The sequence below is a fragment of the Ochlerotatus camptorhynchus genome, unplaced genomic scaffold, assembly GCF_037179485.1.
Source record: "Ochlerotatus camptorhynchus isolate MF236.1 unplaced genomic scaffold, CSIRO-AGI_Acam_v1.1 ptg000574l, whole genome shotgun sequence".
Taxonomy (NCBI): Eukaryota; Metazoa; Arthropoda; class Insecta; order Diptera; family Culicidae; genus Ochlerotatus; species Ochlerotatus camptorhynchus.
In genome coordinates, this window is record NW_027041055.1 from 1,296,006 (window position 1) to 1,311,959 (window position 15,954).

At 39.4% G+C, this 15,954-nt stretch overlaps 1 protein-coding gene across 2 annotated transcripts in view; it reads left to right on the forward strand.

Annotated features, from left to right (window-relative positions):
- The window catches only part of LOC135713613 (dynein intermediate chain 2, ciliary), a 74,328-nt gene extending 59,210 nt beyond the window's left edge, over positions 1–15,118 (forward strand). For both annotated transcript variants that reach the window (XM_065236746.1, XM_065236745.1), the window contains exons 6-10: positions 6,727–6,804; positions 6,921–7,374; positions 14,327–14,452; positions 14,550–14,783; positions 14,854–15,118. In XM_065236746.1, the coding sequence (XP_065092818.1) occupies positions 6,727–6,804; positions 6,921–7,374; positions 14,327–14,452; positions 14,550–14,783; positions 14,854–15,040 (1,079 nt within the window). In that variant the 3' untranslated portion in view covers positions 15,041–15,118. The remainder of the gene's footprint in view (positions 1–6,726; positions 6,805–6,920; positions 7,375–14,326; positions 14,453–14,549; positions 14,784–14,853) is intronic.
- Positions 15,119–15,954: the final 836 nt, after the last annotated feature.

Sequence of the window (15,954 nt, forward strand, 5' to 3'; positions counted from 1 at the left end):
GAGCCAAATTTTCAGTGCGGCAAAACAGAAGAATCAAATTTCTATAAAAATAACTACTTTTGTGATTATTAATCAGGTTCGTCCTTCACGTACGGATTCAGCAAGTTCCATTCTATAAAATCCAAGCACAAACGATAGAACCGAATTCCAACCTGGCTCACAAAAGTCTATTCTATAAAATCCAAGACGGTTTTTCAAATCTTGGAGCCAAAATCCAACTTGGCTGATCAAGAAACCCAAATTTCTATAAAAATAAATACTGTAAACCCAGATTTCTCAACAATTGTGCTTGCTTAAAAAAATCTACCATCAGGTATGAACACACGAAGGTACATTCTTTAAAATCTCAGCCTAATTTTTAAAGGATGTGAATCTCACAAGAACTAGGAGGGGTCTAGGGGGAGCGAAATCTACGTTAAAAGTTAGTTAAATCACTTCAGGAAAGCTCAGACTAACATTAATCATAATTCAATCACTCAACAGAAAAGTTTGGACTCCCTAAGAAAGGTATTGAACCACTTCAGAAAAGGTTGGACTCCGTTTGGAAAAGTTAAGCTCAACGAAGTGTCGGTTCACTTCGGAAAACTCTCTACACTTTTTTTCTTTGGTTTGTTTTCCGTCGATCTTGTTTACCAATGCTGCCGACGCCAGGGAGGCAGCTTCTACACCTGGACCCTAGCTATCGATCCATCAACTCATGAACCGGGGACCAACGGCTTTGCTTCCTTTCCGAAGGCCCCAGATTGACCGGATTAAACCAATGCCTGCTGGGGTGAGAGACAATCACGCTTACCACTACACCACCGACGTCGCTAACTCTCTACACTTTTGTGTCGTTGCCAAATGCCAAAGCAGTTAACAAAAATCTAGCGTTCACTTAGTAAAATGTCAAACCCGTCCAGACAAGTTTGGATTCAGTTCGGAAAAAGTTGAATCAATGCAGGAAACCTTGGATTCATTGAGGAAAGAGATTAAATCAGCAAATGTGGCCTCACTCCAGAAAGTGCGATACCAATTATTTAAAGCTTGGGTTCGGGATATGTTGGATCACTTCAGGAAAGCTTTGAAAACTTACAAAAGGATTGAATAACATAACAGAAAGACTCAGTTAGAACAATTTTGATGACATATTCGACTCAGTTTTGAACCTTTTTTGAAAAGTGTCACCTCAATTATGAATTTGCTGAATCGTTTCTTATTTGGTCTCACTTCTAAAAAATTTGAACCAATTTTGAAAAGATTGGATTTTGCTCGGGAATTGTTGAATCACTGTAGAAAAGAATTTAATCATTAAGTAGCATTGCAGCAGGTTTATAAGTTAAGAAATTTAGATCGAATGCGAAAACCGGGCTGGAGGATAAGTGTGATGTTCCCGAGAGCCTCCGGACACAGAAGATGGCGAAGTTCACCAAGAAGTTCTTAATTTGGCAAGCGATTTGTACTTGCGGAAACCGGAGTACACCTTTCATTACCGTAAGTACCATGAATGGACTGGTGTATTTGGAAGATTGTCTCCAAAAGCGGCTTCTCCCTCTCCTGAAGGCTTACGACAGTCCGACCTTCTGGCCGGATTTGGCATCATGCCACTACACGAAGGACGTGCTAGAGTGGTATAAGGCGAATGATGTCGATTTCGTGCCGAAAGATCTGAACCCCTCAACACTTCGGAACTGCGCCCAATAGAAAAATACTGGGCCACTATGAAGGAGCACCTTCTAAAACGACCTAAACTGGTGAAGAATGTAGAATAAATGAAGAAAGCATGGGTTAACTGACATAACCCCAAGGCTGGAAAATGCGTGTCGATGCATGTTGACATGGCTGGTTCTCAACAGTACAATGACCAATCGTTTTGATTCAGCCACCAATCGAAAGATATGACTATCTAATTTTATTTTGAATAGATAAAAACCCAATTGAACCTGTGGTTGGCCAGCCGGAACGGAAAAACCCGGAAAAGTCCCGAGCAAAATGCGTGTCGATTCATGTTGACATGACTGGTTCTCGGAAATTTGGGTACCACATCTTAAGATTGAGCCACTACTTGAAAGGTATGACTATCTACTTTCAAACGGAACAGACAAGCAACCGATTGGAATTGTGGGTGGCCAATCGGAACGATAAAACCCGTGAAAGGTGGCTCATTGGAAATGCGGATTCACCGGGAAAATGGTCAATTCCTGAAAGTAGAGCTAGAGATCCGTGATTTTTTTTTCTAAATTGCATATAATCATAAGCATAGAGGAAATATACCATCGCCATATCGATTTTGCAACCAAGTGGCCATGAAACGGTCGTCTGGATATCCGGAATCACCGGGAAATTAGTCAATTCCAGAAAGTAGACCTCCGCGATTTTTTCTAACTTGCATATAATCATTAGCATAGAGGAAATACGACATCAACATATCGATTCTGCTACCGAGTGGCCAGAATACGGTTCTCTGGATATCCGGAATCACCGGGAAAATAGTCAATTTTTAAAAGTAGACCTGGAGATTCGTGCTTTTTTAGGAAATCTGAAGAACCCTTAGTTAAGAAGATATATCTCAGTGACATATTCGTTTGGTTCCCTGGTGAGTATTAAACGTCTTTCTGGATATCCGGATTCACCGGGAAATTGGTCAATTCTTAAAAGTAGTCCTAGAGCGGCGCGATTTTTTTCTAATTTGCAAACAATCATGAGCATAGACCACATATACCATCACCATATCGATTCTGCAACCAAGTGGCCATAAAACGGTCCTATGGATATCAGGAATCACCGGGAAATTAGTCAATTCCAGAAAGTAGACCTAGAGATCCGCGATTTTTTCTATATTGCATACAATCATTAGCATAGAGGAAATATGACATCAAGATATCAATTTTGCTACCGTGTGACCAGATTACGGTCCTCTGGATATCCGGAATTACCGGGAAAATAGTAAATTCTAAAAAGTTGACCTGGAGATCCGTGAGTTTTTCGAAAATGTGAAGAACCCTTAGTTGAGAAGATATATGTCAGTGCCATATTGATTTGGTCCCGCAGGGGTTATTGAATGCCCTTTTTTTTCTCCTTTATTAGAGAGATTTTTAACCATAGGCTAGTTCATCTCTGAATGCCCTTCTGGATATCCGGATTCACCGGGAAAATGTTCAATTCCGGAAAGTAGACCTAGAGATTCGCGATTTTTTTTAATAAATTTCATACAATCATTAGCATAGAGGAAATAAACCTTCACCATATCGATTATGCAACCAAGTGGCCAGAAAACGGTTCTGTGGATATCCGAAGTCACCGGGAAAATAGTGAATTCTTCAAAGTAGACATAGAGTTCCGTGTTTTTTTTCTAGATTTGCTTACAATTATGAGCATAGAAGAAATTTGTCATCATCATATCGATTCTGCTACTGAGTGGCCGGAATACGGTCCTCTGGATATCCGGAATCACCAGAATAAAAAGTCAATTCTAAAAAGTACACCTAGAGACCCACGCTTTTTTTCTAAATTGCATACAAGCATGAGCATAGAGGAAATATGCCATCACTACATAGATTATGCTGCAGGATGGCCATAAAGTGCCCTTTTGGATATCCAGATTCACCAATCCCTGAAAATGGTCCTAGAGTTCCACGTTTTTTTTTTCCTAGAAATTGCATACAATCTTTTTTTTAAGCTTTATTAGAGAGATTTTTAGCCGCATACAATCATGAGCTCAGAGGAAATATGCCATCACCATATCTATGCTGCTTCCGAGTGGCCAGAAAACGGTCCTCTGGATATCTTAAATTACTGGAATCAAGGTAATTTTTTTTTAGGTAGACCTAGAGATTTATGATTTTTTAGAAAATATGAAGAACCTTCAGTTGAGAAGCGATATCTCAGCTCTATATTGATTCAATCCCCCGGTGGCCATAAAACGCCCATCTGGATATCCGGATTCACTGGGAAATTGTTTATTTCCCAAACTAGTCCCAGAGATCCGCGATTTTTTTCTAAATTGCATACAATCTTGAGTATAAAGGAAATATGCCATCCCCCTATCGATGCTGCTTCAGGGTGGCCAGAAAACGATCCTCAGGATATCTGGATACATCGCGACTATAGACACTGTATATAGACCGGACGATGTAAAATCATGCAATCTAGTAGCCCTGATGAATGTCATTAATTTGAAAAATAAATCTGGCATATTCAAGGAAGGAGCCAAAATCTATCTTGATTGAACATAAAAACCAAAATTACGCACTTTTGTCAATTTAAACCTGATTGAAGCAAAGTCCATTCTATGAAATCCAAACATAACTTTCAAAGGACGGTATCAAAATCCAACTTAGCAGAAAAGGAAACCTAAATGTCTAAAAATAACTTTTTAAATTACAAACCCGGTTCAACATTCACGTATGGATTCAGCAAGGTCCATTCAATAATATGTAAGCTTATTTTTCAAAGATATGAGCCGAAATGCAATTTGGCAGAGCCAAAAAACCAAATTGCTCTGAAAATATGCATGGATTCAGCAATTCTATAGAATTCACGACTATTTTCAAAGGAAGGAGCCAAAATTCAACTTGGCTGAACATGTGTTGCCTGTTCAGCCAAGTTGAATTTCGAATGAAAAGATGATGATTAAAATACGTACTTTTGAGAATTTAACCCAGTTTTATAAAAATGCTTCAAGTATGTATCATCATGTATGGATTCAGCAAGGTCTATTATAAAAATCCAAGTCTATTTTTCAAATATCGGAGCCGAAATTCAACTTGGAGAACAGAAAATCAAATTTTCTATGAAAATACGTACTTTTGTGAATTTAAACTCGGTTTTCTCAAAAATTGAGAAATTCAACCCTCACGTATGTATTCAGCAAGTTCTATTCAATCAAATACAAGCCTATTTTTCAAAGATAGGAGCCAAATTTTCAGTTCGGCAAAACAGAGAAATCAATATAGGGAAGGAGAAAGATTAGTAATTTCCATTCAATTCCATTACCTTATTTACTTATCCTTGACAGATTTTCACTTAAAAGCTACGTAAACTTAAATTTAATTTCCTGTAGGAGCAGGTAGTAACTTGAAAAGCCAAATGTGTCCGGTTCCTTGATCCCTGTTGAGTAAAGTTGAATTCCGTTGTTTGTTGATCTCGAGGCTCTCTGCAACATGCAGTTTCCATGGTGTAGATACGGTTCGTAAAATCGTGATCTCCTCCGTCGATAGTTGGTGGTCCTCTGTGAAGATGTGTTCTGCAACCTTTGATTTGAAATCATATGTTAGGCCTTTTTCCTCTTGCTGTTTTGGCCTTATTAACCTCCGCTATATGTTCTTTAAATCTAGTTGCTAAAGTTCTCTTGGTTTGTCCTACGTATATGTACTTTGTTACAATGATAACAGCTTATTTTATATACACCTGCTTTACCTAAAACTTTAACTGGGTTTTTAGTGGATTCTAACAATGATTTCAGCTGGTCATGTTTACTGGTAAAAACTAAATATAATCCGAATTGTTTTAACTGTGGTCTTAGCTTACAAGTAATATCTTGATCAAATGGAACGGACACTCGTTTCAAGGGTTCAGGTGCTGCGGTGAGGGTTGTTAATAGTCGCCTTTAAAGAATACTCTCTTTTTATCAATGATTGCATGGATTGTGGTCTCCTTGTATCCGTTGAGTCTCGCTGTTTCAAAGATGTACTTTAATTCCTTAACCTTTCCTGTATCGCTGAGTGGAAGAGTCTGCATCCGATGAATCATGTGGTGGAGGCGGCCATTTTCTGCTGGAACGAATGGTTGGAAGTATAGAGGATAAATATTCTGGTGCTTGTTGGTTTCCTGTAAATTACGCATTCAAGCGAAGATGATGATGACGATTCCCTGATGACTAGAATATCGAGAAATGCGAGTCTTTGATCATTTAAGCTTGTTAAGGTGGGTCACTTCATTGCGTGTAATTGTTTCTGAAGGTTTACTGAATTTTTAAACGGGTAAATCACAGTGAAATACATTTTTTCAGTTTTACCGAGTTGGGAAATATTTTTCAAGTTTCTATAAAATCTCCTACAGTTTACAAACAAATTTCATCGATTACCACCATTCACATCATTTGCCTGAAAACCGATCGACACGAATCCATCTGGGTGCGAATCACTTTATTTCCCGTAAAGTATGTAAACACCCATCATCAAAGTGTAGTAAAATCAAAATTAATTCAGGTTTTACGATTCTTCCAAAGGTATCGTTCCGTGTAGGAGAGTTTTTATGTTTATCGCACTTTTTATGCCTCGTATCCCGTGTCTGCAAACACCTTTACCTTGCGAATACCACAGCACGGTGATTTTAGTTTCATTGCCACTGCTGTATGGAAGAGGGCGGATTCTGTTTGCAAGATAACTTGGATACAACAGATGGGTGCTTGAAATTTAAATGTGGAAAAATACGGGGGCGGGGGCGAGCACGGAAATGAAAAAAAGAACAGTTGAACAACTTTTTATGCACCTCAACTCATTGAATTAAAAGGTACTCCTACTGATATCGTAAAATCCGTTTTTATTATTGTTATCTTCTATCTGTATTGTTTTTGCGAAGAATTCACTCCCAGCCATGCAGTGTGAGAAGAGGTAGGATTTGAATGTCGTAACAACTGAGCCTACCTACTGCAGAATGGTCGATGAAGGGAAAAGGCTTACCGCACCGTTTTCGTTGATTAACATTTTCCATTTTCTTTATTTCTACGCTTCTTTTCATGCCCAGTGGATTTCATGAAACAAGGCAACGAGGGAGCAGTATGTTTGTTCACGATTAAAAATCCTTCCTTTCCGGATTACAGAAGTAAGTATGGTTTGGAGTTTGCGCTCCACCACCTATCATCGGTGTTATTGCTTTCCGCACCCCGTCCTTGTTTGGATTATTAAAGAAATCATTACAACATTACGTTTCCTTCCCAGTAACGACCGAGAGTGGAGCCATGTGTTGCGATATCCATCCGAAGTATCCGTACCTGATTGCGATTGGACTGTACGATGGGAATGTGATCGTTTACAACCTACAGGTGGGCACCAAGGAACCGGTGTACATGTCCCACGGCGTCAATGGGAAGCACTCGGAATGCGTGTGGGAGCTCAAGTGGGGACCGGATATGCAGGATGGCGAGATTAACTTCTTTACCGTTTCCGGCGACGGGCGAGTGTTCAACTGGGTGTTGATGCAGAACAAGCTTGCCATTACAACGATTATATCGCTGTTTTTGGATATCGACCAGGTCGGAGGTCCAGATGGGAGCACCCTGAAGCTGAAGGGCTGCGGCATGTGTATGGTGTTTCATCCTAGTAATCCGGAGATATTTCTGGTCGGAACGGAAGAGGGCTACATTTTCAAATGTAGCACAGCTTATAGCTCCAAGTAAGTATGCGTTGTTACGTGAAGTTTCATTTGGGGAGTGGAGAAGATGAAAGGTAGACATTTATTTGACACCGCCCTCAACGAGGGGTTGCAGGTAAATCACGTTACGCTCTACCCTGATAAAAAATTGCCATAAGCGAACGATAACGCAAATGATATAACTATTCCACAAATTGTTTGGATGATAGCTCGATAGCTGCACATTGTAGACGAAATACGCGTATCTGTCAAAGTGGAATTTAATGGAAATTACTAATCCTTCTCTCTCTCTTTATACATTCCACTTTAGTCGATTAGATTTGGAATTTTGATAATTTATCTGCAGAGTTCTGTCAGTTAAATAATTTTGAACTAATTTCATAATATAAAGTGGAAAATTAAACTTTTTCAATTAAGCAATCAAACCTTCATGCCAAACACTGTCGAATGCTTTTTCTATGTCTAGAAGAGCAACTCCAGTTGAGTGGCCTTCAAATTTGTTTGAACGAATTAAATTGGTAACTCTTAAGAGTTGATGAGTAGTTGTATTTTTTTTCCTTGGATTTGTTTTCCGTCGATCTTGTTTTCCGTGCTGAGCACCAATGCTACCGACGCCAGGAAGGCAGCTCCCACACCTGGACCCTACCTATCAACCCATCAATTCATGAACCGGGGACCAACGGCTTTACTTCCCTTCCGAAGGAAGGCGTGATCAGAGATGTTATGCCTCAGAACATCCCGGCGGCGCCGACTGGGATTGAACCCAGGCCTGCTGGGGTGAGATGCAATCACGCTTACCACTACACCACCGGCGCCGCTATGAGTAGTTGAATGCCCATGGCGAAATCCAAACTGCTCATCTGCAAAAATTGAGTTCGTATTGATGTGAAGCATCATTCTATTCAAAATTATTTCTTCAAAAAGTTTACTTATTGAAGAAAGCAAACTTATTGGGCGGTAACTAGAAGCTTCAGCTGGATTTTTATCCGGCTTCAAAATTGGAACAACTTTTGCATTTTTCCATTTATCAGGAAAAAATGCCAAATGGAAACATCTGTTAAATAATTTTACCAAGAAAGACAAGGTACTCTCTGGGAGTTTTTTGATGAGGATATAGAAAATTCCATCATCACCTGGAGCTTTCATATTTTGAAACTTTTTAGTTATAGACCTTACTTCGTCTAAATCAGTCCCCCAGGAATCATCAAAAATAGTTTCACGAGAGAAAATATTCAGAAAATCCCGAGCAACCTGATTCTCAATAGGACTAGTAAGACCCAAACTGAAATTATGGGAACTGTCGAATTGCTTAGCAAGTTTCTGAGATTTTTCCAAATATGTGATCAAAATTTTACCACCTTCTTTAAGCGCTGGAATTGGCTTTTGAGGTTTTTGCATAATTTTTGTGAGTTTCCAAAAGGGTTTGGAATTTGGGTCTAATTTAGAAACATTATTTTCAAAAGTTTTGTTCCTCAGGGCAGAGAATCGCTTTTTAATTTGTTTTTGCAAATCCCGCCAGATAACTTTCATGGCAGGATCGCGTGTTCTTTGATATTGTCTCCTACGGACATTTTTAAGACGGATCAAGAGCTGAAGATCATCGTCTATTATGATTGAATCGAATTTAACCTCGCATTTTGGTACTGAGGCAGCTCTTGCTTCAACTATAGAAGTAGTCAGAGATTCAAGAGCATAATTAATTTCATCTTTGGTTTGCAAAGGAATGTTTCGATCGAAGTTATATTCCATAAATGTTCGATACTGCTCCCAATCAGCTTTATGGTAATTGAAAGTAGAGCTGTTGGGATTACAAATTATTTCTTGGGATATTTCAAAGGTTACTGGAAGGTGATCAGAACCGAAGTCAGCATGGGTAACCAATTGGCTACAAAGTTGACATGAATCAGTTAAGACCAAATCAATAGTGGAGGGATTTCTTGCAGAAGAAAAGCATGTTGGGCTGTTTGGATATTGAATAGTGTAATAACCTGCAGAACATTTTTATTACTTATATTCCATAAGTGTGCTAGGACGTATGCATCAACAGTACCTGTAGGTTGTTTCGTCAATTATGGCTACGATTAACCGTGATCCTTTTACCAAGTTACTGGAATAAGTCACGGGATAATTCCACCTATTACTCGTTCAATGTGAATTCGATCGTTGTCTTATTTTTAGTCAGATATTGATCGTAGTGTCCTAGCCAGGGTGCCTTCCATTCATTTTGACTAAAAAAATGTTTTATGAAATTATGGAATAATAGGATATTATGACGATATTTTGTATGTGTAAGTATTAAGAAAAGATTACACAATTTGTGTTTTACACATCAAACCTGCAAATTTAGCTTTGACAGAGTCACAATGAGCATTTTTTTGATCGCATCTTCGCGAAGAGTGAAGAGCTAAGAGTGGGTGAGATAAATTACAAAATCGCTTATTGCGACTCTCATGTAGCAAAATTGGCAGGTATTATGTGTCAAACACAAACTTAACAATCTTTTCTTGTTGTTTACATAATCAAAATATTTTCATAATATCTTATTATTCCATAATTTCTTAAAACATTTTTTAGTCAAAATGAATGGAAGGCACCCTGGTCCTAGCTTCAAGTCGAACGTGTTTATCAAGAAGTTGACAAAACACCTTCGAATTCGGAATTTTCAACGCTTTTTAGCTAAACTATTTTGCAAGCAAAATATCGCCAACACGAAAGGAACCCTTTTATTTTATTATGAAACTATGTTCTCATTCATTTCATCAGATATTCTTAATAGTTATGTTAAAACATGGTTGTTTATACATGTGGTTTAGAAAATTAATAAACACTTAGTATAACGGGTGTTCAATAAAAAATGAGAATGATTTCAATGCCGTCCAGCGCTCTTGTGAGAGCATCGCGACTAAGTTGTGTCGTACGGCTGACCAGGGCCCCATCTCCAATATTTATTGACGTTTTTTTGAAGAATGAACAGTATGTTTTTAATAAAAAATACTGAATTCGTTGAAAACAAAAATTTACTAGCTATATGACTGAAACAATTCTCATTTTTTATTGAACACCCGTTAAATATTTTCCTTAAATAAAAAACTATTCGTATCGGGACAATGCTTAACATGATTCGTCTTGGTAGTCTTGGCTTCTCCTTCTCTGTGTCGTCTGTTTCGTCTGGTTTCTGCTTGGTGGTGGGTGGCGCCGGTGGTGTAGTGGTAAGCGTGATTACCTCTCACCCCAGCAGGCCTGGGTTCAATATCCCAGTCGGCGCCGCCGGGATGTTCTGAGGCATAACATCTCTGATCACGCCTTCCTTCGGATGGGAAGTAAAGCCGTTGGTCCCCGGTTCATGAGTTGATGGGTCGATAGGTAGGGTCCAGGTGTGGGAGCTGCCTTCCTGGCACGTCGGTAGCATTGGTGCTCAGCACGGAAAACAAGATCGACGGAAAAAAACAAACCAAAGGATTGTTGGCAATAGATTTGCTTGTAATTGTATTGTTATTTTTTTCCGGGCAGTCACTTTGTAGATAAAAAAAAGTACACCATTTTTATCCGTGTGTAACTTTTTTATCCGTGGGTAAAAGTTGATGAAATTCTGGGTATAACTAGTTTGAAGTGAATTGTTTACATGTGCAAAATTTCATAACAATCGGTTAAGTGGTTATTGAGATGTCATCGAAACAAGAAGAAAATCGCCGGAGAATTTTGCGCGCCGTCATGGAAAATCCGACTGCGACCATGAGATGGATCGGAAGACAACTGGGAATCACCCATACAACTGTGTCTCGGGTGGTAAAATCGTTTAAGGAGTCCCAGACGACCGAGCGGCGGGCTGGAAGTGGAAGAAAATCGAAGACAGCTGACCCTGTGAAGGCCCGGAAGGAGCTGGATTATTTCAAGCGTAATCTGAACCTTTCGATTCGCGACGCGGCTCTGAAGGCAAAGTGTTCCGCCTGGTTCGTTCAGAAAACCATGAAACAAGCTGGGCTTCGTGTATTCAAGTTCCGGAAGGCACCGAACCGGCGTGATCAACAAAACACGGTGGCCAAATCCCGCGCAAGGAAGCTGTATCGAGAGTGGTTAACGAAACCGATGTGTGTGGTTATGGATGACGAAACCTACATCAAGGCAGACGCAAAGCAGATACCGGGGCTGGAGTTCTACGTTACCAAATCACGGTTTGATGTTCCGGAAGATATAAGGAAGAAGATAGTGGACAAATTCGCCAAAAAATACTTGCTCTGGCAGGCCATATGCCAATGTGGTAAACTGAGTAAAGCGTACATCACAATGGGTACCATAAACAGCGAAATTTACCGCACCGAGTGCCTCCAGAAGCGTCTGTTGCCCTTCCTGCGGTCCCACGGAGGCGAGACATTATTTTGGCCGGACCTGGCATCATGCCATCATGGTATAGAGACAATAACGATGTTTTTGTACCAAAAACCGCCAACCCCCCAAATTCACCAGAGATTCGTCCGGTGGAAAGATTTTGGGCCATAATGAAGGCCAAAGTTCGAAAATCGTCCAAGGTGTTTAAGAACGAGCTGGAGTTGAAGAAAGAATGGATGAAAGTGACCAAAAAGGTCAGCTCCACCATTACACAAAATGTAATGAGGGGTCTTAAGGGAAACGTGCGGGCTTTCAGCGATGGAAAGGAAATTGAGTAAAGTAATTATGCTGAAACATAATCCATATGTATTAGTTCATTCCCTGAAAGTTTCAAGAAAATCCGACTTAAAATAAATTTTTGGTGAACACTTTTGTCTGGTGCATTTTTTTTCGAGTACAGGCCTTAGAGGGTCATCTTCGATAGGCCGAAGTTGCATGCATTTATAGACCCAATATGAGTACAGTAGACCGACATTATATCCACTTACCTGGAAAGTTGTCATGTTTAAATCGTTGGTTTAACAATTTTCCGTCGTTTACAAACAATTAGAAAATCTAAACTTGCTTGTTGATAGTTTGCAGTTCAATTATTATATAAGAAATGGCATACAATGTAATTGAAGGCTTAATATTAGACTGAGGTTGGGAACATTAACCCTATTAATCCAAATCATTGCAATTTTTATGTAATTTACGATGTTTTTAATCAAAATTAAAGAATTAATAATTGTCAAATTTATATTAATATTAATGTGCAGGTTGTACATGCTAATACTATGGTGTAAATATATTGACATCACAGAGAGAAACAGCTAGTTAAGTGAGAGACGTCCCATATTACATAATCACCCGAATCTCAGAAGTTTGTCATTAGAATTGTGTAGGATTTGGAACACTAGGTTGTCCAAATATTTTGAAATGTCATAGCATTTGATTGGTAAACAAAAGAGATAAAGCAGTTTTAGAAGCAGTATGATTCTAGCTGGTTATATTATTCGGACACGCATTGTAGTAGCTAATTTCAACGATCTTCAACAGTCATAATATCAAACCTGCACAAGCCGTGTTGGTGCTGTGAACAACCTCGCTTCTCGGCAACGGGGCAGTCGTGCTGTGTCTCTGCATCTCTGTATTTTGAGGTTCGGTATTGGGACATTTCAATAAGCCTCAGATAAACTCGTTAAACTTGAAAGGAATTTCTGCTATGGATTAACGTTTGTCAAACACGTCGATATGCATTATTCATAATATCCCACCCGAAAGTGGTCGCGTCCAGCTGCATGGCGTGGAATATACTGTGGTAGAAAATTCATCTAGGCCTCGGGTTTGACTGAAAATCAGTACAAACACTTGATGAAAAATACATTTCCTTTCTTTTTTAATTTCCCATCGTGTTTTGACTGCTGTGAATGTGTACATTCAGATTTTTTTTACTTCAAATAGATGCTTCAACAGCATGAACTTTTTTGACTTTGTATCTGTATGATATAGGGTAAATATTGGCTTCGGCACCTACGACTATTCTCGGCAACCAATTTCCAAGCGGTAATTTCACAGCAGAACATCTTGTTAGATGCATTCAAACGATTCCTTGGTTAATCAGTTACAAACTGATTACTTTTTGATGTCTGAACAAATTTGTCATGTCAGATTTTTACATAATGCAGCTAATTTAGAGGTGCCGATAATAGGAGAACCGGTTAATATGTAAATCAAACGGAAAGGCTGCCGAAGAAAAAGAAGCTGCCAATAATTGTCACACTCACCTGGGAAGTTTGAAGCGTTGTAAAAACGATTATTGAAAATTTTGGACAATTAGGTCGATTGGAATACATAAATCAGCAGGTAGCAAAAGAATGTTAACAAACAGTTGTGTGCATGAGAACGAGACAATGTAAAAAGAAGCATGCACGCTGCTTAGACTGACGAGAATATGTAAATTCCCCTAAGCTTTTTACACGGCGAATGAGAACGACCCAAATTTGAGTTTAGTTCACTCACACACAATCGCCAAAAGTGCAGGAACTCAGCGATGAGTAAAATTTGTCTCATGTTTTCCCAGGTTTTTCCAGGATTTTCCAGGGAAAAATTCCCGAATTTAAGAAAAGTAAAGATTGGATTGAATCAGTCTATTGGTACTACTCCGAGACTGGATATAATTTTCGTCAATTTCCTCATTTTCCGGCAGATTTTTTAGGTTTTCCACAGGAAACCATGAGACAAATTTACTCATCGCTGAGTTCCTGCACTTTTGGCGATTATGAGTGAACTAAACTCAAATTTGGGTCGTTCTCATTCGCCGTGTATATTTAAGACCAAATATACAACGCACACCAAAATTTGAGCCTAGTCCAAAATTCCATTTGGAACATGTATAAATAACCCGGAAGAAGAAGGCTATTATTGATAATTTATTTTTCAATTCTATTCCTTTGCCATCCTGCATCATTCATAACCGATTCAAATAATTTCAGCAGCATAACTTTGGCAGCCTGAATTTCATGCTTCGTTAATAATTCACAACTCGGATAGCTCCCATCTGCTCATTGTCCCAATTAACCCGGCGCCCAATTTTCCTCTTCCGCAGATATCTGATGACCTACTACGCGCACTACCTTTCCGTCCACCGGATGGACTACAACAAATTCAACTCGAACATTTTCGCATCCTGCAGCGGCGACTGGCGCGTTAAGATATGGGAGGATATGAGACCGTATGTGAAATTGAAATTCTGAGCGCACACAGGGATATTAAATTTCTTCTTTCGGATTTTCATTACGCTCTGTTTTTTCTCTCTTTCCCATTTGTAGCGAACCGTTGTTCATCTTCGACCTGGGGGCCTCGGTGGGCGACGTGAAGTGGGCTCCTTACTCGAGTACGTTGTTTGCGGCAGTCACCACCGAGGGTAAGGTGTTCGTGTTCGACCTGAGCGTGAACAAGTACAAAGCGATTTGCGTCCAGGCCGTTGTTTCCAAGCGGAAGAACAAACTCTCACGGATTGCTTTCAATCACAAGCTGCCGTTTATCATTGTCGGGGATGACAAGTGAGTGACTGGTGTTGCCATTCCGAGGGCGGTCCGCTGTGAGAAGTCTAATGGTTGAAATTTGTTTTAGGGGAACAACAATAACACTGAAACTGTCGCCAAACTTACGTATCAAAACGAAGGCACCGAAGAAAACCGTCCCGGTCGATCCACACTCGTTGGAAGTGCAGAAACTGGACCGGCTGCTGTCGTTGGTGCGGGAGCTGCCGGAGGGCGAACTGGTGAAAGAGACGGTTTCAACTGTAGCTTCCAATTAAAGCGATAGTCGGTGATTTAAGTAGTAGACGATGTAGGGAGAGTGATTTTAGAGCAAATAATTTGAAAATTCACGGGTATCAGTGAAATAATAAAAAGATTTATTTTATAGCCAGTTTCACTATAGATAACATGCGTTTTTCTTCGGATTGTTGTACATTGAATTAGTGTTTGTCTTGGAAGGAATAGTAATTGAATATTGTTTGTTCTTACATTGAGATCATTGAATGTGGTAGTTAGTCGAAAAGGTTTGGTTTCTAATGTTAACGTTCGATTTTGAGCTTTTTTTAAGAGACTTAATGATATTCTGTACCTTGCAGGTTAGTTAATGTGGTTTATTTTTAAATGTTGGGAAAAGTTATCCAAATTGTGGTGTTGATTCTTGTGAATGTATTGTTATGACTCAGTTGCATCTGGTTTAACGTGTAACAAGCATATTGACTCGAACACTTTATTCTAACTGATGGTGTTCCTATTTATATTGCACTATCGAATGATATTTACTTACATATTAAATAAGAATCAGCATTCATTTACAACATCATATCTTTGATAAAAGTATTGTCATCTAGCTGGTGTTTCAGAGCTTAGTTACTAATTTATGCTTATTATAAATCACTTCCTATGATAATCAATTTGCTTCTAGGGGCTATGAACTGAAATGGGAAAATCAGCTGGGTACACTTCCTATAAGTGGAGCCTCCCTTAGCTCAGTCGGTAAAGGCGCAGCTACAAAGCAAGACCATGCTGGAGGTGGCTGGGTTCAATTCCCGGTCCGGTCTAGGAATTTTTCGGGTTGGAAAATTTCTCGACTTCCCTGGGCATAGAAGTATGATTGGACTTTGCCACACAATTATACCAATGCAAAAATGGTACAGGCATCGAAAGCTCTCAATTAATAACTGTGGAAGTGCAT